The 27,676-nt window shown below is 36.2% G+C and overlaps 1 protein-coding gene across 21 annotated transcripts in view; it reads left to right on the forward strand.

The window, feature by feature from the left end:
- The window catches only part of KCNMA1 (potassium calcium-activated channel subfamily M alpha 1), a 434,865-nt gene that overhangs the window by 264,509 nt on the left and 142,680 nt on the right, over positions 1-27,676 (forward strand). For all 21 annotated transcript variants that reach the window (XM_040071955.2, XM_058421618.1, XM_040071957.2 and 18 more), the window contains 4 exons: positions 14,326-14,401; positions 19,190-19,265; positions 20,397-20,567; positions 22,191-22,282. In XM_040071955.2, the coding sequence (XP_039927889.1) occupies positions 14,326-14,401; positions 19,190-19,265; positions 20,397-20,567; positions 22,191-22,282 (415 nt within the window). The remainder of the gene's footprint in view (positions 1-14,325; positions 14,402-19,189; positions 19,266-20,396; positions 20,568-22,190; positions 22,283-27,676) is intronic.

The following is a 27,676-nucleotide window of genomic DNA, read 5'->3' on the forward strand; positions in this document are numbered from 1 at the left end:
ATTAACCTTGTTATCACCTTCAGCAGTGTTTGTATCATACTATCTCAAATTCTAAATGAAAATAGAAACACAACAAAGCAATCCATGAAATGAAGGACCTATTTCTGCACCACGGAAATGTCTCTGTAGTTATTGACTCCTCCACAGCTACTTGCACTGCTGTGGCTCACCTAATGGATTTCCAGAAAGTGTGCCAATTAACCCAACGGTGCTCGGAGGCCAGGATTTACATGTAGATTTGTATGCTTTGGGAACTTTTTTGTTGCTTTTCTTAGTTTCTTCTGTTCAGGGAACTTTTAAATTTGGAACAGTGTTAAAGAAGCTGCTACTAAACTTGGGAGTGCATTTTTGTTTCATTCAGGCATTCAATTTTAAATGGTTTTTGAAAAAGTCAGTTCTTTGTGTTTATAAATTGTATATAGTTACTAAAGATTTTCCTCTAAATCTACCTAGTGATTCTCTCTGCTTTGATATGTGTAAAGGGATATGAAGTAAGAAAAACTACATTTTTTTGGTATTTTAGGTTTCAGCTATCTAAGCTTGTCTTCAAAATTGTACAGGCATTTACCAGAAGCAGGTTTTCCTATGTTATCTGTCCAGATGCAACTTGGATTCAAAAGCTGGAAATTGGAAAAGCAGCCTAACTTTATAATTTCATTTGTTTGTTGCTAGTAAATATATAACAGGTGGCAGATGAAAAAAACAGGATAATGCATATTTTAATTTAAAAATAGTGTTGCAACTTAGAAAAATGAGGGTTTCTACTAAGTAAAACTGCTATAAAACTTCCTTTCTAAAGCAATTTTCTTGTTGCAGTTACAGGTTATTTATACAGGGAAATTATTTTGCCATCTTTTAAAATCACCTTTATAAAGTAAGGCAGATGGAACTGTGTTACATGGACAAGTTCTGTACACAGCTTTTATTAAGCATTATCCTTCAAGGAGTGCTGGTTTTATTCAAAACAGTAATATTGTAGCATCACTGTGGATGTTTAGCTGAAATGAACCAGCTGTATATTATCTTAAGTGTGAAGTTCAATTTGAAGAGATTTTGCATGAAAGTCGGGATATCTAGTGACCATAATCATAATCTTCATAATCAAAAGTAAATGATTATAGTCCCTTACAAGCACAGATGACTGAGAGCAAAATGCTTTTTGAGATTTCTCTCAAATCTCTCCAGTCATTAAGTTCTCCATTATCACCTAGTTACTCTGCTTCTCAGTATAAATTATCTGTCAGCTTTACTGTCTTCCCAAGTGCTGACTGTTTCTCTTTGATCAGCCCCGCACCGTGTGGAACATTCTCCTACGAAACAGAAGGAGTTTCTGTGTATGGGTGAGCTCATGGTGCAGTACAAAGCTACACCAGTGCCTTTCCAAGCACTGTGCGCCCAGCAGTTAATGCCAGTCTCATTCATCCGCACTGCAGCCCCTCGGCCGTCCAAAGTGTCATTTGCCAGAGCACAGGGAGGAATTTCAGCTGACACTGGACTTGGGGGTGTGGATCATACCTGCAGAGCCCAGCAGAAGGTCTTTTCTAGCTGAGAGCTAGCTGGATTATAAGTAGCTGAATAGAGCCCAGATGCTGTGTGCTGAAAGTGAAGTGAGGACTCTTTTCACATTTTAATAGCTTACTCAGTTTTACTTAATTCTGTTCTGGGATGCTTTTCTCTGCAGTTAGTGAAGGGAGCCAGTGAAGTTCAAGCATGCAATGATCGCAGTGTTGTGAATGCAAAAGAAAAAGTCACAGCAAGATAAATATAAAATCCTAATATGGTTTGAATACCTTACACAACCTTCATATTTGGTATTTTTTGTTATTGTTTGGTTGGTTTTTTGTTTTGTTTTGTTTTTGTTTTTTTCCAAAATGCAATCTTTGCAAATCTTTCCTATTCAACATTCATCTTCCCTGATACCAAAACTCTTAAGTCCTGGAGGGGTTATTACCAATGTATGTCAACACTGCTGTAGATAATAGGTATAAAAGTTCAATTTTTAATTGTGAACATAAGTGATTAGTTAATTATTTAAGTAAATAGATTCAGACAATTTTATTAGTAAATATTAAAATTTGTATTGCAGATATATAATTTATGTATATTTTTATGCAATTGCATTATTTGAAATTTAGATAATTATTAAAGCACAGTTAAGTGTTTCCTAGTGTCTAATGTGTGGTTGGGACAATGCTAGCTCTGAAGAAAAAGTTATTTTCGTAGTGACTAGTGTGCAGGCAATATTTATCATAATGGCACGGCAGTCAATGAACGTCTGAGTGTCTATATGTAAAATATGGTGAATATAAATTCAAATGAGATGGGATGCTTTGTAAAGCAAATGGTATGATTTGGGCTTTTATTTGTTAAATTCCATATTTGTTTTTTCTGTGCTGCTTCACTTTTCTTGCTGTTGTGGGCAAAGTGTAGATGTTAGCACTGTAAAAGCAGTGATATCTGGAAATATCATCTGAATTTTTTCATGTTCACTCTTACCTGGGAAATTAATCTAGAGAAAATTATATATCATTGCATGTGAGGCAGATCCTGTAGGAAATATGCTACTTTCAGTGGAAAACAGCCAATGATACATAGATTTGAGGAACAGTCTTCTAGGAAAATTTCAGACACCTACTTTACTAGGCACTGGCTCTAATCTACTCTGATAGTGCATAGAAATTTCACTATCTTCTTGTATTGATTGGGTAACATCGGCCTTTAAGGGAAAGCATTTCTGTGCACCTGAAAATGCGAGAATTTTCTTCTCAGTAGGCAGATCACAGACTTTCTGTCTGACGTGAGTTTGAAGAGAAGAGTTTTAAATGCTACTTCCTTTACTGGCTGTATTCTTGAGTCAGTCTTGGTGATGGATTGACACTTGCAGTTCTCAGACCTTGTATTTAAACGTGATGCACTATTGAGGAGGTGAAGACTTTTTTAGTACTGCATTGAGGTGAAATAAGGGATGCTGAAACATGGTGTATAGATCTATACAACAGCTGTGTCTGCAAGAGCAGTTAAAACACCATAATCTTTGATTTCTGTGGAGTTTTATGACTAAATTCTTAATCCTACAGCTGGTCTGAAATACTCTGTTTATTGTTGGTACAATATAAATCTACACAATGTGCAAGGAATTATTCTGTACACTGAGTAAATGGCTATTGCTTCACCAAAACAAGCATAAATATAGCTTGAGTATTTGTCATCCATCTGGTCAGAAAATGGAATTAATGCTTTTTGCACCTGGATCATAATCGCATGCAGAATTTTGGTGTATCATTTTCATAACTGGTTTCTCATAATTAATTTATCTGTTTGTATCTGCTTATATCTGTTCTTTAACTATTTCCTTTGTGCAACTCAAAGGCTAAAGAGGCTCACTGAATAGGATGCATTATATCATACCACTTGATTAGAAGTGGAGTACTTGACTCCTTTTCAAGCCTTATTTCACAGTATGCTCATTGTTTCTTTGGCAGTTATGGCCTGTGCCTTGTGACTCATGGGAGCAAAGACAGGCAGAATTGCAAGTCTTTTTTAAATCACCCTCCTGCAGCATGAGTCAGGCTTTAGATCTGGCCTTTGCCCTTCCTTTGCCTTTGTTCTTATCATTTGTTCTGCCCTATGGTTACAGCCTCTCAGAATAGCATATTCCTGATTTTAGTGCAATTTGTTCCTGATGAATGCCAGGGAAAATTATGTAAGATGCTAACTTGTCGTTTTTCAGGAAGGGAAGCCTCTTTATATTGAGTTGTAATGGTCACTTTAGAAAGCAATCCCCAAATTTCCCACCATCCGTGCAACACTCTTTGCAGGGTTAGCTTGCTGAGGTGCAACCTCTTGTTTCAAGTGTCATTTTGATTTTAGTAGCACCATCAGTAAAGTGTACAATTAATATTTTACTCCCCAAATCAAAGATTTTAAAAAGGGCGTATTTTCCATCTATTTTGAATATGAACTTGCAGTATCTGGAAAGGATTAGACAAATGTAATATTAAAAAAAATAGAAAAATGAAGGCTGAATAAATTTTTTGCCTTCTTAACTCTCTTTTACCCACTAGGTAAATATGAATGCTGGTTATTCTTCCCTTCATGGTTTCTAACTTTTGTAAAAGATGGCACCAACATCACTTTGGTGGGATAATACTTCTTTCATAATATAAAATGTTTACAAGTTAATACCCTCTGGCTTTATGTAAAGATCTGCTCGTCATTTACTACTGGCTGTAGCTTTGCTTGGTTTATGGAATGTGACATAGTTGCCTGAAATTGTGTAAAGCAGGAAAGTTAATGTTTACATATCAAGTGACTGATTTTGTTCTTGCTAATGCCAAGCTTTCTGAAAACTGTTTAATAGCTTAAGACTTTGAGACTAGGAGATAAAATATAAATAATGCAGCTACATGCGTTTTCTCAGGAACTCAGAATTGGATTGTAAATTTACCTTCTAAATAATTTAGTGAGATTAATGGATGGTAAATTCTTGGCAGAATGAGCATTATTCTCATTTTGTCATAATCCACAGACGTTGCTAGAAAGCTGTACTAAAAAAAAACAAACTGTTGACCAACCTGCAGAGCTTTTGTATTCAGACATAGCAGGTTACTTTTTCTCTTCTATGAATAATACTTTTACCTTTTTTGAAATAGCAGCAGTGAAAATTTTATAGGCCATTTTGTGTACAGTAAATGGTTTTTACATTGTCATTTTAGAAGTAGCAATTTAAAAGAGAGGAAAGGTAGCATTTGGAAAAGTCTGTGTTCACTTACTGTAAATTAAATTAAAAATGAATTTTCAAGAGAGAATAGTCATAGGATATGACACAGTTATTTTTCTCTACAGCAGTTTTCTCCACGGCAGGTTTCCTTGTGTTTTGTGGTTTTTTTACAGATTGTGCTTTTGAGCACAATAGTAAGCAAATAGTATCCTACAAAAGCACAGCAAATCCATCACCTATGTCTAACCTGTGTTTTAAAGAACAATTATTTGATACCTACTTCTATCCACTATTTCTTGGTTTTCCAAGGCAGGATCTAATGTTCCCTTGCTCTCCTTCACGATGATACAATGAGTATCTTGTCCCTGCATAGCCAGTGGTAAAGTGCAGCTTAGCTGCTGACGAGTCTGGCTTTCTTCTCCTGCATATTTAAGTTTAATAGCTTCACATTTGGATGGACTTTGAAAGCGAGTTGTCATTTAATTATAGCAGTACTTCCATAACTATGTAAACCTATTTTTATTACAAGTTCAAGGAGAGTCATAGAGTGATGTCCTTCAAGGGTATGCTTCTCTAGAAAATACGAAAAACTTCACTTGTAAGTAGATTGGATTCATTGAAGGCAAAATAGGTTTTTAAAAGTCATTCTAGAGCTCTTTATAACAGAGTGTTTGTTGATTAGTTTGGATTAAATACTTCTGAGCAGACTGCAGACATTTCAGGTACTGCTGGTAACACAAGGTTTAGGAGTTGTAGGTCTACCTCAAACCAGGAGGCCAAGGACCATGTCCTTCACAGAGGTAGGAAACAGTGGCATCACCTTCAATGTGCTTAACTGGACCCCAGACTTTCACTCAGATGCTCATCTGAGCTAGAATACCTTAAAGGTATTTTTCTGGATAGCAGGAGGAAAAAAAAAAAAAGAGAAAAAAAAAATTAGTCTACAGAGAACAATTTTCTGCAATCTAATTTTACATCTAATATTAAAAAAAATTGGCCAAGTAATATATTGATGTTATATATGGTAGCAAACTGTAATATCACTGAAAAAAAGAAGCTGTCTTGGGTAATTGGGTTGTAGAACAAAATACTAAAAAAATATTCATTTGGAAAGCAGAAATGTCTGCATAGGAAATAATACCAGCAGGACTGGCTGTGATGTTGAAGAATGCTTCTCAGCACAATATGCCATCATCCTGCTGCTGCTCAAATTTACATACATTCTTTTTTTTAAACTTGTGGAGCGGGTTTATTTTAGATTTAATCCTAGTTTGTGTCATTTAATTTATGTTTTCAAATTTTGATGTATGCAACAAATTAAGCAGTTCACCAACCAAAAAGAAAGAAAATTGATAAAAATCCGGCTTTGCCAGGAAGCTGAGGAGTTAAAAGACTACTGTCAAATTGTTAAAACCAAAATAATAGGTTATGTAAACTAAACAGCTTGGCTCTTGCTATTTATTACTTCGGTCTTTTTTTCCTTTAGAGACATTCCAGGCTTTCAAGGTAAATGGATTCTACACCCAAACATTTGCTGTACTAAGTATGAAGTACACTAATGATAGGTTTAAAATTGGATAATAGCACGATTATAATACTAGTCAAGAGGAAATACAGAAAGGAAAATAGTGTGCCTTATACAGCAAAAAGTAAGTAGGACGTGCATTCAGTTTGAGCTGTACAGGATGTGATTAGTAACACGGTTAAGTACTACCCCATTCAAATCTTTTTAGTTTGAGAGGAATGATTCAAGTGCTCACAGATATATAATGGATGTTTGTCAGCATGTGGACATAAAACCCATCCCTATAGACTCCGTGAAACTTGACTATGGTGACCAGTGGGAACATAGCCAGGTTGTTTGCAAGAACGTAGTGTTAAAGGTTACGATGCACAGAAGTGACAGAAGTAGTTTTCTTCATTATCTGCATGTTACTAATAATTTGAAATTTGTGTGTACTACAATCCCCTTTATATTTGGCAGTCCACTCTTTAATAACATTTCCAAAATGCTTTGAAATCCTGTGTACTTTGTATAAGCACATGGTGCAGCCTATTTTTGTGTCTGCTTTGCATTTTACTCCAGATGGCATTGGTATATTTGTGGGTCTTCTGAGGCCAAAAAACAAGTGGGGGAAAAAAAAAGAAAAAAGGAATAATAAGCATATTCCTCAAAATGAAGTAACTTTTCACAATGAAGTTTGTGTATTATGCTCAAAGTGGGAAATTTCATTAAAAAAATGTATCATATGTACTGGAAGATCATGATTACTTTTATTTTGAAGAGCTTTATCTAATTGAATGAGGTTAGTTGACAGAACAAAACTCCAGTTTTGTGAATATTCATAGAGCAAGTTTGCTTGAGAGAGCTGTTGACTCTATTCTTCGTGCTCTTGCTTGATGGCTAAATTGTTTTGTTTTGAATTCTTTTTCTTTCAGTAAGATTGCTGTCATTAACTGGGGTTGGAGGAAGGGTTTGTTGTATTTATTTGTTGGAGGTTTTTTAATTTCATCTGGGATAAATCCTGTAAGAGTTGTCTGATTATGTGACCTCTGCATACCAGCTTTAACTGGAAAACAGGCATGTGAACTTGCCAAAGAAGCTAATACACCATAAAAAATTCCCTTTATGTACATGAAATTACAGGAATCTTATTCTTTGCGTGTGTACCTGTTCATTTCAAGTGAACAGCATCCTGTTTGTGGGTTTTGAATCAATGGGTGTGGTTTTTTGATGTATCTGAAAGAAGCTTATGTGGTAATATCCGGATAGAAGATGGCTTTTAAGCTCTAATACATCACGGATCAAAGGAGCATCTGCACTGCCTGCTTGGTTCTGTGATTTGTTTTGTCCATCCAGTTTGTGATACTCTTAGTCTGTTTTGTCAAGCTGAGTTTTGTATTTGAATTCATTCTGTTTCAAGCTAACGGAAATGGACTGGATTAGACGGAATTATCTTTTGATAACAACTGGTAAAGGGGAGCTTTATCCTGTGTCCAGTTAAACAAAACTGCTCCCAAAGAGAAGTTCTCTTAAAGAACTCGGAGCTGTCTCTCCGTGTTGGTACTGAATTAGCAAAGGGAAGGGTAAATGTATGACCATCTTCACTGTTAGTGAATGCTGTGACTGAAGACTGGGCCACAGTACTTACTTGCAGTGCTCCAGGAGCTGAAGATACACAGTCATGATTCCCAGCAAGATTTTAGTCTACCACAACCCTTCTGGGGGCACTCATACAGAAACGTACAAAAGTACTAGAAGGCGTAAAAAATCTCATGGAGAATTGTTCAAAAATGGATATCGTGTCAAACCTGGACATAACATCCCCGAAAAGGAAGAGCAACGTACTCTGCGAAACTCCTTGGTGTCTTGTTATAGGGTCGGCTCATACTGGGGTAAGGTCCAACTCAACTTCTTCTTCAGATTTGCAGTTTGTTATATTGTCTCTGGTGCTAGTACTACTCTATCTTCTGAAAAAGATGTTGTGTTTTATTTTTTAGCTTTTAAAAAAAAAGCTGTGGTATTTCAGTTGCTTTGTAGGAAGAATTCTTTCCCAAACTTAACGCACTGCAATATACTCCTATGTTCCCAGTAAAGGGGTTCATTGACCACCTAGAATCAAGTAAGCCAGTTTTTATTAAAGGATGGAATGTCATATTCTGCAGAGTTGGTGTTATCAAGAAATTTTGTTTGAAGTTGCTGTCATTATTTAAAAGGTGTAATACCAAGTTGAAGGAATGTGCAGCAGAGAGATTTATTGATGAATCTTTGATACGGCATTGTTTGTAAGCAATCAATGTAGATTCTTAGTTTGCTTGTAGTTTCACTGTCCTGGTCATAGAGCACTGATTTTTGTCGTGCTGCAGGCTGTTCTCCCCACTTGTACTGTTGCATAACAGAAGTGGGGAAATGTATAAAAATATTTTGTCTGGGTTGCTTCCAAGGAATGACACATTCTTTTCCTCCCATTCTATTTCTTCTTTTTTTCTATGAGCTTTCCTTTTCAAGCCTATCTACAGAGAGTAAAATCTCAGAGAGCTCTGCTGCACTCTGTGATGTTCAAAATGTAATTGTTTTGCATCCTAAAAATTATCCCTCCATCCCGTGTCTCAAAAAAGGCTCCTAAGTAGGGATTCTGGGGGGGTTTTCACATTTCAGACCCCATGTGATCTTACATGAAATCCAGGGTAGAAGTAGCCACTGATAGGTTTGGTGAAGATGCTGTTCTGATAAATGGGTGAATATTTGTCAGGAGTAGAAGTGGTAAACAGAATCTCTGTGGATTGAACCCTTACACCAGTATTTTGGGTATACTATTGTCTATTAGAAAAAAAATAAATAAACAGCCTAAGGCAGTAAGAAAGGGATTACATATCTCGTTGGTGAGAAACAGTGTGGTGGACGATTGGTGCAACCACAGCTTGGTGCCCTGGTTGTTGATTCACCTTTTATATTGAATGAAGAAATATCCCAGTTCCTGTTTCTGTTTGTTAGAATCTCATTAATATCATATAAGTATAGTTGTCATTATTTCCTTGCCTTTCCTTTTAAAGATTTAAAATGGTACATTTCCTTTTTTGGAGGGTGGGGGGGGAGGTGGGGGGTTTGGGGTTTGCAACCTATAGCTAATCCTTGTTGCTTCTGTATATTAATCCAATGGAGAGGATCACTTCAGCAGAGAGGGTGCAAAACTGTCTGACAGACAGGTAAATCCTCTATTGCCTGTAAAGTCAAATAAAGCTCTGAATAATGCTGTTTACTTTGCTCTAAACTTTATAGATAAAATAATTTCTTACTGTTATTGCATTGCTACTGGCACATGGTTTATTGGTGATGTCAGGATCACTATTCTATACTAAAGAATCCATCCATTTTGTTGGGTCCTTAGTAAAGAGACCCTCAGAAAAAAAATACTCCTGCTGTAGTCTAGATGTAGCCTGGTAGTTCAGCATGGTGTATGGCTTCCTATTGAACAGATAGTTGATTTCTCTAAAACTGATTTCAGGGGTTTTTGGTAATATGCAGCTTCTCCTAGTGGCCACTTTTTAGATTTTTTTACCGATTTTAGGTTGAACACCAGGATATGAAATAATATTACACACATATTTTTAAATTTTCTGTATATTTTATAAACGGTCTGCTGCACAGGCAACACAGTAGCTAAAGAAATATTTTTGCAGTAAGAAAATAATTCTGTGGTAGAGTTGAAGGTTTATTTGAATCATCATACCTACAACTCAGGTTATTGTACTAGAGGCAGAAACTATGTCTCATACTGTTTAAGGAATCTGGTTTATAGTCACAAAAGCTTTTTCTGGTCTTGATGTCTCTGAATATCTCAGCTTTGTCCTGGATATTGCAGCTGAAATAAACACCAATTCCTAAGCGTATTTTAGTCATCCATTTAGAAGCAGAAGACTGAGAAACTCAAGAGGTCCTTCTTTTTATTTTATCTGTGTATTTTTTTCTCTTATTTGAGAGATTTTCTGTGTAAATTAAATATTTTGGTACTTATTTTTTTGCATAATTTGTAATGTAGCACATTATATCCTATTCTAGTCAGATCCTGTAAGAAAATTCCAATGTAAAACTCTTTGCCAAGAAAAAGGTGCATTACATGATGGAGAGAAAGTAGCAAGTGCTTCCTTAGCATTCTGTTTAGCAGTTTACAATTAACTTTGGCAGACAAGGTCCATGAAATGTGCAAAATTAGAATGGACTTCACTGTAATGCATGAGAAGTTTACCCTATCTCAACTCTTGATTATATCATTTAAATGTAAAACAATTTTGCAGGTATTTAACAAGAAAATAAATTCTTTTCCATTGTATAAAACACATTCCCAAATATTGCTAAAGAAAGAAAGCTGTACACATTTGTATATATAGCTGAAACAGCTTTGGGAAAGGGGGAAATTTTGTTAGTGCTTTCTATTTTTGATGCATAAACGAACATCAGCCATTTTTTTCTATTCTTGGTAAGATGGTAGACCTGAAAGAGGTCCCATCATCTCAGTTGTGCGACAGTGAGTTTGAGTGAACCCTCAGGAGGTGTGTGGGAAACACCAAGCTGAGTGGTGCAGTTGACATGCATGGGGGACGGGATGCCATCCCAAAGAACCTGGACAAGTCTGAGAAGTGACTCTGTGGGAACTTCCTCAGGCCCAACAAGGCCAAGGACAGGGTCCTGCCCCTGGGCTGGGGCCGTCCCCAGAGTCAACACAGGCTGGGTGAGGAAGGGATGGAGAGCAGCCCCTGCAGAGGGTTTGAGTGGTGCTTGCAGATGAAAAGCTGGACCTGAGCCAGCAATGGGAATTTGCAGCCCAGAAAGCCAGTTGTGTGCCAGGCTGCATCCAAAGCAGCATGGGCAGCAGGGCAAGGGAGGAAATTCTGCTCTCTTCTCCACTCTTGTGGTCTCCACCTGCAGCTCTGTGTCCAGCTCTGGGGCCCTCAGCACAAAAAAGGGGGTGCAAGACCTCTTTGTGAGGAAAGGCTGGGAGAGTTGAAGCTCTTCAGCCTGAAGGAAAGAGGGATTTGGGGAGACCTTATTGTGGCCTTTCAGTACCCTGAAGGGTACTTAACTTTTTGACAGAACCTGCTGCAACAGAAGAAAGGGTAATGGTTTCAGTATAATAGAGGGTTGTTTAGAATACTGATAAGGAATTTTTTTTTACCATGAACATGGTGAAACACTGGAAGAGGTTGCCCTGAGAGGTGGTAGATGCTCCAGCTTCAGAAACATTCAAGTTCAGACCAGACAGGGCTCTGAGGAACCTGATGTAGCTGCTCATTGCAGGGAGGGTTGGCAAGGTGACCTTGAAAATGTCTCTGTATCCAAACTACTGTATGATTCTGTGAAAATTGCATAAAATGGAATGTATATAGGAATATTATAGCAGATTTGTTTGTGCCTAGGAAACATCAGGATACTGGAAAGAATTAATTTGCCATGTAATAATTCCTTGGGCTTTTATAATTGAAAGCCATTTCTATTTTGTCGTTAAATTGTCCAAGCAAACTCTGGCTTGTATGTTTGTTTGTTTCTAATTCTATTCTCTGAAGGAAAATTTAAAAAATTATGTGGGCTGCAGCAAATGCAGGACTTTGTCTATAGTGATTTTCTTCTTCCACAAAAAATGCATTGATCCCATAATATTTTTCTTCTATCATTTGATAACTCAGTAATTAAAATGTATCTTAACCCTTATAATGGAGATAGAGGTTTTATTGCTAGCTCAGGCGTTTCTCAGGTTTCTTTTTGAAACATAGAAATGGCTAACTTCAGGTGCAGTGCAGAACATTTGAGAGGCACGGTTTTTCTCACCCCAGCCATTTTTCATAAAAGTTCATAGGGAGCAGAGTGAGGAAAGCAGCTGGATGGAAAAGAGCTGGAAAGTTTATGATGGCTAGTAGGGATCCTCTCTTTCCCTGTCAAACCCCATCTCTTTGGATAGGAGTAGCAACTGTGGGAATGACTGGCAGTGGAACAGAGGGATGTGTCTCTCACAGTTTCAGCAATACAATCCAAAGTTATCATCCTCTAATTGCAAAGGGGCATGACATTTAGCATTATTAAACTTCATTTAATTGCTTTTCATTTACCTGAATCCATTTAGCAAGTTGTGATTAATTTTCAGAGTTCCCCACAGCCAGTAATTAAAAAGAAACTTTATATCCGTATAATAGACAGGAGTGTACATTAACACTGCTTAGGAGTCTTAACAAGGCAAAATGTAAGAACAAATATTTTATTTAACAACTTTACAAGAACACTGCGGAAGAAACTTACTGATTTAAACACATCTTGCCACATGCACCTCTGTGCTTGAGGGGAGTTATTCCCTCTTATTCCAGTGGGATGATGAAAGTTGTGACCAGGTTTATATTTGCCAGAATCAGTATTTCCTTAAGTTTCTAGAAATAAAGAGTGGTTTCTTGCACTGGAGTTGTGTCGGGGGCTCCTTTTTTGGAGCTTAAATTCCCCGGCATTCAGGTGGTCTTAGAGTTCTGGCCCTCTGCAAAGCTCTGTGCCAAACGCAGGAAAAGACGGAGTCTTCAAGGTTACATGCTTCGTTTATTAGTTCTTATCTTACAATTTTCTCAGTGTCTAAAAGATGTTTGCCGCGGCTCGGACATCTGGTGACTCCCCCCGTCTCTGGGCTGTCCTTATCTTTTATACTAATTGCTACGTATTCTTTATTTACTATTTCTTACCAATGTCTATCACTATTACTAAAAAGGTCATCTTTACTCTGACCCAATCCTCACTAACTACTTTGTGCCAACGTCACTGCAGAAATGGAGTGAGGGAACAAGAAGGAAGAAGAAAGGGACAACGCCCTAAATTCTCCATCTTGCCCCATTCACTTCAATGCCAAGAATCCCAAACTCACTGCTTTTTCACCCTGTGATATTCTAAACTACTATTTTTACACTCTTGTGGCCTGCAATGCTTCCTGCAGTGCAAGAAGCCTCTCCCATGGACTGAAATCAAATCCAGTGTCTCTCTGAGCTCTGGGCTCTGGGCTGGGGTCCCAGACCCCCCTGCCCAGGTCCCTGACCCTCCAGGGCAACCAAAGGAATGCCCTGGACTCCAACAGAGTTGGGTAAAGTAGTTGTCAATAAAGAGAATATATGAGAAGAAGCTGCTGTGGACCTTCCTGTAACAGTTGCAATACCACGCTACACAACTTTTATGTAACTCCTGGCTGTAGTCTCTAATAAAAATTATGCTTCAAGCTTTACTTTCATTTTATAAGCTGTGCATATGTGCAGTACAATGTGTACTTTTATTCATATGCTGAAGATCAGCAGCCAAATCATTTACTATCAACATAAGACTATTTTAATAATTTAAGCCCTTAATCTTCTCTATTAGTTTCTCTTGTACACACTCTTTTAGTCTGACTGACTTTGTAGTTGTCTGGGAATTGGTATGCACGCAATCTAATTTCAGTGTAAAAATGCTATTTGTAAAAATACTCTAAAAAATAGTTGATATGTAATGTATACCTGTAGTTATAGACTGATGGAAAGAATTCTAGTAAATTTGCCATTTTTAAGGGAAAAAGTGTAATTTCTCTGTTTTCCTGCTTGGTTTTTTAAATTAGAGTGGAGATAGGGAGCATTATTACTGTAAAAGATTTTACGTCATTAAGATTTACCAAATTTAATCAGGCATATACAGGTTATCAGATCTCTTGCCTATGATCTGCTGTTTTTCACTGAGCAGCGCAGGAGATTGGAGGACTGAGATGTTTCAGACCTGCCTGTGTCTTTGACAACCTGAAAGAGAAGGACATGTGCACGGCAACTACCAACAGGAACCTCAGTGAGGCTTCTGCCCCTTAGCTTGCAGCCTGTGTGTCTCCTCCCATTACTTCCTGCAAAAACTAAGGGTTTCTGGTAGGATAAATCTGTTATTAGGGAAATAAATTTAAAACCATTTCAAAAATACCCATTAAGGATCCTTGAACAATTAAATATGGAAGAGCATTTCAAAGGTATTTGACATTTTGTATGTTACCTAATTGAGCACTGTCATTGTGATACGCTGGTACCATTTGAATTATTCTTTACTATAACTTTGTTTTCTTTTACTGCAGGTTTAAGATTTTTAAGAGCCCTTAGACTGATACAGTTTTCAGAAATCTTGCAGTTTCTGAATATACTTAAAACAAGGTAAGAATTTTTCTTACATGTTGATTTAGTTGCATTGATGACAGAATGTAAATGGCTTTGAATTGAGCCCCTAGCAATGCATGATTTTCTTTTCTGGAAAAACCCACACTTGTTATCTGTTCTTTAAACCCTTTTCTGCTGATGAATGATTTGTCACTGATAGCACCTTCTGCTATGTGATCATTTTAATTGATGTGTTGTTATATTTGAAATATCGAGCAAGGTTATGTGTTGATAAATTAACAGCAGAATGGATTACATAGCTTTGAACTGATTAAACATTTTTTCTTTCTATAAAATCAGTTCACGTTCTGCTGTCTTGAAAAAAGTGAAATAAAAATTAATTCAAAATAATACAGTTAAAAAGTATTTTGAGAAATTCTCATTGTGCCTCTTCCAGTTTTTTTGAACTGAGCATCACTTTTCACATCAGAAACATTAAAAATTTCACTGAGCTATCTTCATATTGTGTTCATTATCCTTAGTATTTCTTCCATGTAATAATTAAAATACTCCAATTAACCTTCTGGCTTACTGGTTCTTTGGCCTATACATGAAAGTTGTGCAGGAAAAGCACAGTTTTGGACAAAAGATAATTTTGAAGGAAATAATGAGAAACCTTCCCATCCCTTGCAGCTAAAGACATATTGTTTTTCATGATTCTCTAAAATGCTCCAGGGGAAGTATTGAACCCTGCTTCCAAAAATTGCTGTGTAATCAGTTCTATTTTGAAAACCTCTCCTCTCTGCACCAGTTGCTCTAGATTTGTGAGGGCTTTATATGCAGGTAAATCCATTTCTTGCTGTGAAAATTTGTAGCAATGGGAAAAGAGGTACTGAAATTTGTACACACTCAGAGTAAACAGCTGTTTCTTCAACCCTTAACCTTGAAACCATTCTCTGTGCTGTAAAACTCTGACACTATTTGTCTTTTGTTGTGTTACTGGAAGGAAGCCAGTTCTGGTCAAACAAAGACATCAAAGAATGTAAGGTGAAGTCCCATAGCTCAGAATGCTCAGTATGGGAAAGGAGAGTAAGATTTAACATGCAAAACTCTGCCATAGGAAATGGCAGTCTGTGGAGAAGCCCAATAAACTCAAAGGATTCTGGATAAAAGCTAATAGCCCCTTCAGTAGTGGGGGATTTGTGAAATTCCAGATCCATAAATGTGCATTAATCACATTCAGGTTTATTTAAGGTTGACCTGTTCATTGAAATCGACTTTGTCTGGTGCAGAATTTACTCTTATGTTGAATATCATCTCTGTGATTATTTATACAACTGCCAAAATATCTTTAAACCTCAAATGTTGATTACTAAAAGCCTGTAAAGCAAGACTTTCTTATATGAGTGTTTCAGTTTAGTCAGTTAATTCATCCTTAGCAGTTCATCACTAACATAATTTATTTAACTGAAAAATTGTCACTGCCTCAAAACATTTCTTTGTCTCTCTCTGTTCCTGGTAATGCAACAGAAAGTCATGTCTGCTCTCTGTCTTACTTAATAACCTGAAATGAACTAAATAATTTGGAATGTCAGCAATGTTCAAAATGTCACAAAACTTTATCTTTTTGATGGATGTGTCAAATTAAAACAAATTAACAGAATATGATTTGTTTTAGAAGAGTTTCTAGTTACACCTGACATAAATTTTCTTGTGTGAGTGCTTGGAGTTTCTTTTAATGTCTTGCATGAGTTTAGCTATTAGAAAGCAACAAGCTAGAAAATTCATTTATTACTGCTACCTTCAGTGAGAAATTTTTGTATTTTCAGTGTGTTCTGAAGTACCATCAGAACAGCAGTTCATGTGCTGCAAACACATTTTCTATGACAGTACCAGAATACTCTTTAATTGAGAGCTACTGGTTCTTAATTATTTCACTTTATTAAAAAATAAAGCGAACTGAGCCCTTGTGATTCGTGAATAATCTTTAAAATAATTTTGTACAAGTTAGAGCAATTAAACTAGAAGTCTCAACAAATCTAGTACTGTTTAAATAAAATTTATTTCCCTAAATTCAGTCAGTGATTTCAATTACATACTGTGGCCTTAAACCTTTATTATTACTTGTATGTCTTATACTGACTGCATTGTATGCTCTTGCCCGCTGCTGCAACATTATTTTGCTCAGGTATGGTTAAAAATCTTCTAGAATTAAGATACTTTTAGCAATTTTTTTGCAGTCCACTTTTAAGATTTTATTGAAATTGTCAATGTTTTAGGATTTTTTGTGAACATAAAGATGAAGAATCAGTGACAGAACTTGTATTGTTGAATTGGAGTAGCAAATTCAGTACATTAATATTAGCTCTGAAATTATAGTAGGGAAAAAAAGTTCTTTTTATTATTGAAAAATTCAGCAAAAGAGAAGAGTTCACCATTTCAGGTGATATATATTTATATGAAAAAGGTGTGGAACTGATTTGATGTAGGCATTTCAGTGCATTTGGCATTAATAACACATAACAATTGAGGAGATGAGAAACTGATAGTATACTAAACACTGCTGCGTTTATAATATTTAGTGCAATTGCAGAGAAATTTTCTCCTCCTTTTCTCTTTTCTCCAGTAAAGAAAAACATTTACTGTAACCTATAAGTGAAAATTACTCTTGGAATTATTGACTGAGGTATGAGGGTTAAAGGAACATACATTATTTACACAGTGATCAGAAGGGCCATTCCAAAAAGTGGAATCCAGTGAAAGAAGCTGCACAACTCAAAAACAGAGGCAGTAAGGAGACTAGCAAAGTGTTAGGTGATTATTAGAATATCTGGGGGAAAAAAAAGAAAAAGCTATTTGAAAAGATCCTGTAAGACAAAGCAAAATTTTACAGTGGCACTTTAAAAGCCTGTACTCTGCCAAGGACACATTTGTTTCCCTAATTTGAAATCAAATGTATTTTACTCAAGATTTTTTGTTCCCATGTTTTAGGAAATGGAAGTCTACAATTTTTTAGTTGAAAAATTTCTTTCCATTGTTTTCTAATATAATTCAAAAAAACTGCAGGGGCTTAGGCATGGCTCACAGTGAGGGATTTTGCACAGATGTTGGAAAGAGCTTAAAGAGGGGGGAAATGTTTATGACTAATCCTTCATCTATATTTAGACTCTGGCAGAAACACAGGGAGTATTTCATAGAGGACAGACAAGGTGCAGTGTTTAATAAATCTTCAAAAATAAAATGTACCAAACAAGTAATGTAAATAGTTACTATTAATGGGTATTACAGTAATATGAAGAGACCAACAGACACATAGTTTTTTTATCAGGAACATCTCATGTTCTAAGTTCAGGTAAAGGATGATATTCAGCCTTTCATAATGGAGCTTTGCATCAGCATCACTCCTGTTTAATCTAGGAACCCATTGGTTAGGGTCCCGTGCTATGCACGAAGGTAGTAATCACTTAATCAACCACAGCTTAAGAAAGAGAGAAATAGGGGTTATATGTTGATGTTGGTGAACACTAATGACAAGACCACTGATATACTATTTTATTTTATTTTTGAGTACAATATTAATTTAATCATTTGTCATATTATCAGTCATAGTCTATTCTTTGTACCCCCATATATCTACTAACCATAACTTTAAAAAATATTTTTAAAGGAGCTGTACTGGTTAACTTTACTGGAACCAATTTTGTTCAGAAAAGAATACATTTTTATTGTCCTTAGAGTAGTTATAAACAGAAACATTGATTAATTATACCACAAAACAACTACTGCTAGTGATTTTTACCTTTTTTTTTTTTTTTTTTTTTTTTTTTTTTTTTTTTTTTTTAATGTATTGCTTTAAGGGTAATTGTACGTGGGTTTTTTGCTTTGGGCTTTTTTTTTTCTTTTTCGTTTTCTTTTTCATTTTTTTTGTATTTTTTGTTTGTTTGTTTGTTTTTTGAGGTGTTACACCTTATAAATATTTTCAAAACCATGAAATGGGTTAAGATAGTTTAAACATAGTCATACATGGATTGCAGTTCCTTGTGTTTCTGTTGATTATCTTCTTAGGACAGTGACTTTTGTGAGAAGAGAGGGAGCAGGTTTTATTTGTATTTCTTCCTGAAGTTTTTAAGTATGGCTTTTTTCTGCTGAACTGAAGTGAGGTCCTTGCTTCAGAACCACTTCTGACTACAATAGGGAAAATACTACTCAGTGTGACTTAAAAAAAGTAGTTGCAGAGGTTTTGGTAGGTTTAAATTATACTTTTTTCTTTTCTTAGAGAAGAATGTGAATGTGAAGTATGAAATACTCCAATTTCATGTGAATTTTCCATAAAGAGGTCCATAGGAGTTCATGCAAACAGAATAATAGGGAAAATACTTAGGATTTTACACAGGAACTGTAAAATACCTTAGTTCTTTAATTTGGGAGTCATAACCTTCTCATGTACTTTTTGTGTATTTACATATGAGTAATTCTGAGTGCATAGCAGTGAGAAGTGAAGAGGTGAATGTACTGAGAGGCAACCAAATTATTTGAGAGAAAGCATTATTTATTTCTATTAGTTTGTTTCTGACTACTGATGTAGCTAAGGTTTGTTTGTCTTTCTGTTCTCTTACACTGGGACTTTCTCTTCAAGCTGTCTAAATTACGAAAATGTGAACTCTCCAGAAGAAAGATACTGCATATTATACATACATTTTTGAATACGTTTTTTAGGGAGTCTCTTTCTTCTGGGAAGTAATTATCAGGTTCTTGAATCTAAAGTATGCAGTTGTATACAGGTGCCGATTAAAAAATGCGTGACAAATTCTCGTCTAAGTTCCTCTTTGCTTTGTTTATTTCCAGTAATTCCATCAAGCTAGTGAATCTGTGCTCTATATTTATCAGCACGTGGCTGACAGCAGCTGGGTTCATACATTTGGTGAGTGCGTGTGAGGGCCCCTCACGGACACGTTCTGACGGGTCGCGGGCTCTCTGGGCCGCTTTGCTGCCGACCCCTCGCTAGTGCCGCACCCCTTGGATGGGGTGCAGTAAGGAGGCCGCCCCGTGCCGAGGCTCCTTCTCCCTCCCCGGGGCTGTGAGCGGCGGGCCCGGCGGCGGGAGCGGCCCGCGGTGAGCGGCGGGAGCGGCCCGCGGCGAGCGGCAGGGGGCGGTGTTCGCCCGGGAACGCCCCTGAGGGGCCCGCGTCGGGACCGCGTCCCTGCGCCGCCTTCGCTGGAGCCGTCCGTCGTGTGTTGTTCGCCCGTATAAAGATTTTGAACGCTTTGATTTATTATGTATTTCTCATTTGCGTAGAACTGTATTTTTACGCTCCTCTGGGCAAATGTAGCATTTCTGTCTAGAAACAATGCCTTTTTCCGTTTTTGAACAGAGCGCAACACCCCTTAAATATTACATCAAGACCAAGGGAATGCTGTTTTCTGGAATTTGGTTGTTTTTTGGGTTTTTTTTTTTTTTCTTTGTTTTCCAACAAAAGCTTTTCTATTCTACTGCAGGAATACTCAAACTTCAACTTTGTAATGTGGAACAAATTTTAGATGACACACTCCTTTCCCACTGACAAGTTTATGGTTTTGTCTCGACAGTGGCTGGCTTTTTGAAAAAGTAGTAGCATACCATTAAAGGTGCCGATAATGTGTTCAATAGCTACATAATCTTTTAAAGTAAAAACATTGAGGAGTATAATTGCATTAAAAGTAAGATATACTCTGAAAATGTTTTGAACAAATTTTTATTAAATGAACTTACCTAACTAAATGAGTAAGATACATCATTTAGTAGTGCCTGGAAAAGATACTTCCCATTAATGACCTGAGTAGCAAGGCTGTATGTTTTGGCAAAAGAACTGCAGCACTCTATCTGGCACAGGGTCAGGTTCTGTATTTGATCAAAATAAATCATAGGAAAGGATTCAGAGTTCATATTATATGCCAAATTATATATCTATGCACACGCACAGAGACACATGCATGTATGGGTAAAGTTAATTTGGGGTTAATTAGAATTAATTACAATTAATATAATTCATTATATGTTTTCTTGTACATTGTAGGTGGAGAACTCAGGGGATCCATGGGAAAATTTCCAAAATAATCAACCGCTGACATATTGGGAATGTGTTTATTTGCTGATGGTTACAATGTCCACTGTTGGCTATGGAGATGTTTATGCAAAAACAACCCTTGGTCGCCTTTTCATGGTCTTCTTCATCCTTGGGGGATTGGTAAAAGTTCTTCTTTATATTCTTCTTAATACTCCATTTACCTTAAAACTTGATCCTGTATATCTCAATGTTGTAATTAAGGACACAATAATATCTGGCTTAGTAAATTAAAATTAATTATAAAACATTAAAGTATGTTTAATACACATTTTTTTCCTATAGATAAGTATTTTGGCAGAGCTTGTCAAATTAGTCCAGAATTAGTCCAGAATTAGAATTTTTCCAATCCATTTAAATGAGTAATGCATGTGAATACATGAAGTGCCTTAATATTTCAACTTATAATGTTATTTGTAGACTTCTGCTTCTTAGTGACTGACTGTAGAGCACTTTTGGAGGTTGCTATTGATATATAAAGGCACTTTGCGGTTTCAGAAGTCCTACCCACCCTTCTGTGTTCCTTCCCAGAATTCCAACAAACACTGTGGCTTTGGACTGCCTTAAAGAGCAGCTTGCCTGATCCAGATGATGGCAACCACATTCTCTTTCATGTCACATAGTACAATTTTAGCTCACAGTTTATCACATGACCATAACCAGTATCCTTTTATATCAGCAATTTCTTGTGTTCTTCATCCTGTATGTAAATAGTACCCAAGTTACTATTTGTCTTGTCACCTTCTCCATTTTTTGTCAGTGCTCGAAATATGATTACACCTGTTGCAATGTTCTCTAACAAAGTTTCTCTAGCAAAGTTTATTTTACTATTTACAAGGTAAATGCTTTGCGGGGGACTTGTAATGTATATTGTGCCCATACACACATAAGTATATTGTTACTTTACCCACATCCATTGATTTCACATATATATATATCTCACAGAGGTGATATATAGATATATATATATATATATAACACACCAATGTTTTGAATGCCATATATGAGACAGATACGTATAAGTATTACATATATGCATTCCCATCTCTGTTTATTGACATGTCAGATGGCAGTAGCTCTTCGAAGTATCCAGCCACAAGGAAGCTGTTTGTTGGACAAAACATGGCACAATAATTTTTATTTTCTCCTCAAAACCTTTTTTCTGTCACATGTTACTCTAATCCTTCTAAACACAAGAACTTTTGGAAAAGTTTCTTTGGGGATGGGGGGGGTGATTTTTTGTGTTTCTTGATGGGGAAATAACCCCTGATTTCATCTCGTTTTTGTCTTTTTGAATTCTTGTAGGGAAAAGTCTGTATTTTAAAACAGAAATGTAACAGTAATGATAATACTTGGATTTGGTTTTTTTGCAGTGGGGCTTGGATGGGTTTTTTTCCCCTCCCCTCTTCAGGAAGAAGTAAACATAACTGTTTTTTGTGATTATGTACCAGTTCGAAGTAATTTTGTTCTTGTTTTGTTTTATGCGTCCATTTTTCCTCTTTTGACCATTTTATTTATTTATAAGGTGTGTACCTTCTCTGGGACCAACTTTTACATTGAGCCCTCTTGTTTTGTTTAATAAGAACTTTTTCATTTTTTAAAAATTTTCTTTTTAAATAACTGCATAGATCTAATTCTTTTGCTTTTTCAGATCTTAAAAATATTTATCTTCTGAAAATATTCATCATCCCCCTTTCTTTGGCCTCTCTTTTTAGTCTTTTCTTCTGTCTCCTATCTTCTTCTTAGGCCATGTTTGCCAGCTACGTCCCTGAAATCATAGAGTTAATAGGAAACCGCAAGAAATATGGTGGTTCCTATAGTGCGGTTAGTGGAAGAAAGTAAGTATCCCAAGAGGCTCTGCTGCCTCTGCTGCAGTAGAACACTCTCTGCATGCCATTTTCTTTTTTTTTTTGTGTTTTTGTTTCATGCATGTAGGCAATGTTTGCTCGCTACGTGCCAGAAATTGCTGCTCTCATCCTTAATCGGAAGAAATACGGCGGAACTTTTAACTCAACCCGAGGCAGAAAGTAAGTCCAAAACGACCAGGTGTGGTTGTGGGACTCTAAAAGAGCCCCTGAAGGTGGTAATAGCTGACTCACAGCTTACAAGGCTGTATTCTTTGACATCAGATGTTACCACTGGAGAGTTGTCACACTGTAATTAGAGACCTGGGCTGTGCTATGGTACAAGTCACAACATTTTGTCCCTACTTCTCCAGAACCTGGATACCACTCAGACTACACTGATGTACCTTATAAAAAGTGCTGCTATTAGGTATGCAGTTAACTTCTGCAGCAAGGGTGAGTTGTTGCTTTTCCATTTTGGCCATCAGAATATCATGTGGTTTATCTCTTAACTAAGTGATTCACATGATTTTCAGACAACTCAGTTCTCCAGAAAACTTTGTTTTACTGGATGCAAAATAGGAGACATATATTGTCCACTTTGTTCTGTTGGACTGACAGTGTAAGAAATCTAATGGCCCTGTTCCTCAGTGTTCAGCCAGCAGATTCAGATCTCATGCAGCTTTTTTTTGGACTTTCTATGGATATTGCAAACTCTCACAATTGTAGAATCCGTGACCAGGGATTTTAAAGCAGTCCTCTTCCCTGTACCATATTAAGTGTATCTGAAAGTAGGCAGTAGCCTTAATATCAAAATAGTATGGTAAAAAAACCAAACCTACTATTTTTACCTGGTGGCAAAGGTTAAATTTTATTGGACCGCATTACCTCATTACATTTCTATAGAAAGCCTGCTTGTTTCCTTGACCGAGTTAAAACGAGCTCTTTGTGGCATTCCCAGCTCCTGGACGTGCTGGGATATAGCCATTACTGAACCAGATGTCCTTGGCGATATAGTGCGATACCGCACAATATCACCTTTAGTGTTGCCATCCTTCATTTCATTACATACCATTGTGACATCCACTGGTAGAGTATATTTGCCCAGAAAGTCTAGTCATATAGAGAGTCCTTTCCATATGATATAAATAAGGTACTGCAAGAAACTTATTGAATGAATTGTCCCTCTTCTTACTTTAAGAAGATAATTTTTTACTTCGTTCCTTTCAAATCATCACCCATGCAACATTTTGTTGAAGTGGATTATGGTTTTACCAAGTTATTTCTCCTTTCTGTGTAGCAGAAAGACTGTTAATGTCCCACAGAGCTAATTCTAGAGTACTGTTTTATATCACTGTGTAGATAACTCAAAGTTTTAAAATTAAATATAACTTACACTATTTTCTGTTCAATAATACTCAAACAATTAGATAGTAAACTTCAATACATGAATTTACTGAGATACCCTCAAATTTCTAAGATAAACTGTAAACACTGATGTTGGAAACTTGCATCACTCACCTAGACAAACTACATGCCTTGTTTTATTTCTGGGAATAGGTAGTATTGGTAATTTCCCAAAATATTTATTTGTGACAGAAGCTAGGACTCAGTATTTATATTCATACTTGTTTTCTCAAAAAGAAGTTTTTCAAACTCAGAACATATCCCTCTGTTTTGAAAGCTCCAAAGGGGTTATAGCAGAGGGGAACGTGTTTAATACCTGTTTTACACACAGAGTTTGTCCCTCCCCTTCTACATTGTCACTAGTACCCAGCATTGCTCAGATGTCTCTAAATTTGGACCTAATATTCAGTCGGAACCCCACATCCTGAAAAGCTCAGCTTCAGATTACAGGCTTCTGCTAGCTTTGGGGCATGCTTGATTTTATTTTTTCACTGTTCATTTTTGTCTTTCTTTATATGCACTATCTGTGTTTATCTCACTCTGTTGTCAGTGCTTTCTCTGCTGAACTCTACTGCTCATATAATTTGTTGCTTGAAACTCAGCTCTGTCATCAGCGTACAAACTGTTCAATTTACTTTATGCATTGTTTTCTGGTTCAATTATTAATTACTAAGTAGTTTAAAGATGTCCTTTGCTCATGTGGGTCTTTCATCAGAGAACCTAAGCTTGGGAACTGCGCAGTAAAAAGCCATTAGCACCCCTTGTTTGATGTTGCTTTTGCAGTCAGTAGAACAAGATTGATGAAATGTTATGTTTGGCCAAAATTGAAGTTTTCATTTGGAATTCAGTGTTGAGAGACTGGATTGTCAGAACCAATAAGTTTTCCTTTGCTTGGGATATGTGCATGTGGTAGTAATTAGCAGTATAAGGTCTTTAGTTGAGCAACCAAGCATAGATTCTGGCAGCAAAAATAATGAGAAGCTATGGTTGTTCTTTTTCTAACGTCAGAAAGTTTCCAGAAAAAATTAAATACATTTCCAATCTGAAAACAGCTGGATTTTGGTGAAAGATACAGTTTCAGCCCTTAAAAGAGCAAATGCGTGTACTTTTTAACTCTGTACAACATAGATAAATACATGGAATCTGCTTTGTAGCATCTATGCATATGTTTATACATTGTCATGGTTTAACCCCAGCTAGCAACCAAGCCAGGAAATGGCACAACATGTTACTTCCTAAACTCGGTGTGTTATAACATGATTAGTAAACGTTTAGGTCAAAAATTAAAACCAGTGTGTGATTATGTATGTTTTGAGTTTTGCACTAACTTACTTTAATTCTATGGAGAGCCTTGCTGTGGAATTGTAACTACAAAGGAGCTGGAATGTATGTGTAAGAATTATCAATACAAACTTCACTAACTAAAGAAGGGAAATAACCAACACACCAAGTTTGATCTCACATTTCATTTTGCTTTTCAGCCTATAAAGTCCCCAAAGGATCATAAACTATGTCAGATTAATTTTGCATAATAACCTTATTTTTGTCCTAGATGAGACCTATACATAAAAACTTTGGAAACAAAAGTAGTTTGTAGATAGTATGCAGCTATCACTTGTTAGACTTAACTAAATAATAGGTTCATTTAGTTGGGAAAGTCCACAGGGAATCTGTTAGATTTCAAATTGAATTATAATTCCTGCTTTGTATTATTATTGTGGGGAGACTTTTAAGGAACAGGAATTTCTTTATAGTCTTTGATTGAAGTTTCATCTTCAGCTATTAAATGAACAGACGTACTTACTGTTGCATTTATACCAAAGTATCTATACCAATATATCTATACAAAATGTAGCTGAGGCCAAATGTTCACATTTAATGATGAGTAATGAATTTGGCATAATTACAATCTGGAACAAAAAAAAAAACCAAAAAAACAACCAGGCAACCAAAAAAACCCTGACAAACAGAACATACATGCTTCTTTACACCGTGTCTACATTTAGGTCTTTTCTTTTTAAAGCTTTTAGTTTGACTTTGTTTAGGATTTTTCTCTGAATTATTTGTAGAATTAATGAGTTAATATTCAAGGGATCATTTTAAAGTGATGTTTCTAAGGTGAAGAACCATGATGAAAAGGTATCTGCCACTCTTTCACCATAGCTGGTTTTAGAATAGAGCATTAAGTCTGCAGGTTTGTTCATGCATTCATAACTCTGGAAAGCCAGAATGGACTTGATCACTTTGGATGTATTTCTAAAGTGCTGTAATTCCCTGCTTTTCTGTAATGTTCAGGCTTTGATTCTTTTGAAATATGGCTTTTTTTCAAGATGGTCTTGGGTTTGGATAAGTAGATTTATGCTTTAGCACTATTTTTGTGATGTTTTGGGACTTACACATTTGTTTCCAGCCAAAATAGGACTTACAAGATCATCTGTGTTAAGGAAAAAAAAACCCCAAAACCTTTAATTTGCTTATTTGTTTATAATATTTATATTACTGTGGTGTGGGATGTGATGTGGATAAAGATCCAGATATGTTTTACCTCTATGAATTCATAATTAAAAAATTATTCTGTATTTACTAATTTACTTTTGAATCAAGATTGTTCTTGTTCCATTTCTCTGTTTGTGTGTGCATACAGTCAGACTGGATTTTAATTCTTTGAAATATTTTCCAGTTCAAGGTACTAAGTTGTTGTAAATCAGTGTATACAAAGCTCCAGAAAGCCTATAGGAAGAACATTTGTAAACTGATGAACTCAGCCTTGATAACTTACTGATTTTTTTCAGTCTTTACATTGAATTAATGACTTCTAATTCCATGGACTAAATTATTTTGTCTTTTTTATGCAACACTGCTATCAAATCCAATGCAAAGTCTTTATGAGGGCAGAAAGTAGAGCACAGCTTTCCATGTACAGGTATGGCAGAGAGAGCAGTGACCTGCCTGAGCAGGGAGGTTGGTCCAGAAGAGCCACTGGGGTTCCTCCCTACCTGACCCATTCTGTGATTCTGGCCATAAACTGCTTCCTTTGTCACCATCATATAGGTTTCTGCTAGACTTCATTACAAATTCAAAAGATGCCAAAATAAATTATACAGAGGCATTAGCGTAGTTAATATGTAAGATCAAAAAAATACATTTTAACGAAATCCCAGTCCTTTACTGTATAAGGTATTGGAACCTCCTGTTTCTCTTCTGTCATGAACTGTTCTGGTTCCCAGAGATTTCTTCAGATTTCTTAAATTTACAAGCCATAAATTATCAAATCATCAACATATCAACAGGAATAATCATCTGTTAGAAATTCCTTCCAGAAGGAAACATGGGATTCAATAACTAAACTTCACAGAGGAAAATAAAAACTGTAGACAGATAGATATGGTAAACAGAAAGACAAACAGATAATTTAAGTTGACAGGCCATATTGGACTCATTAGACACTTGAATTTCATTACAAATTAGGAAAAAAAAAGAAAAGGCTTAACCAAAGAAAAGATCCATTTGCTTCAGTAATGGGAGGCATAGCTCCAAAGAAAGTGACATTGAATTCTTATATTAAATAATTTGATGCAATATGTAAGGTATTATTTTTTCATTGGGATGAGAATGTAATAAGAGAATGTGACATGGATTACATTATGATCCCAGGGGTGTCTCTATTTCCCATCTGCTAGCCATTCTTCTAATCCCACTTCTTCAAATGAAACTTCACTCAGTGATAAAGAAAATCTGATGAGTGTTAAATAGACTGACAGATAGAAGAAATAAGACAAACTTTTTTTTTCAATTTTGTGTGCATATTAAACTATATCCATTCTTTTGAAAGTAAGAAAGGAAATGTGGGAAGTGACATAAAAGAACATCATGACTAAAATGTGTATTTGAGGTCTCATATCATGTTCCATTCCTACAATAATAGCGCTTATTTTATATTTCTAGTTGAAGTTGTAAAAGTTCCTTTTCTCTGCTTAAACT

Source organism: Hirundo rustica, chromosome 8 (assembly GCF_015227805.2).
Source record: "Hirundo rustica isolate bHirRus1 chromosome 8, bHirRus1.pri.v3, whole genome shotgun sequence".
Classification (NCBI taxonomy): Eukaryota; Metazoa; Chordata; class Aves; order Passeriformes; family Hirundinidae; genus Hirundo; species Hirundo rustica.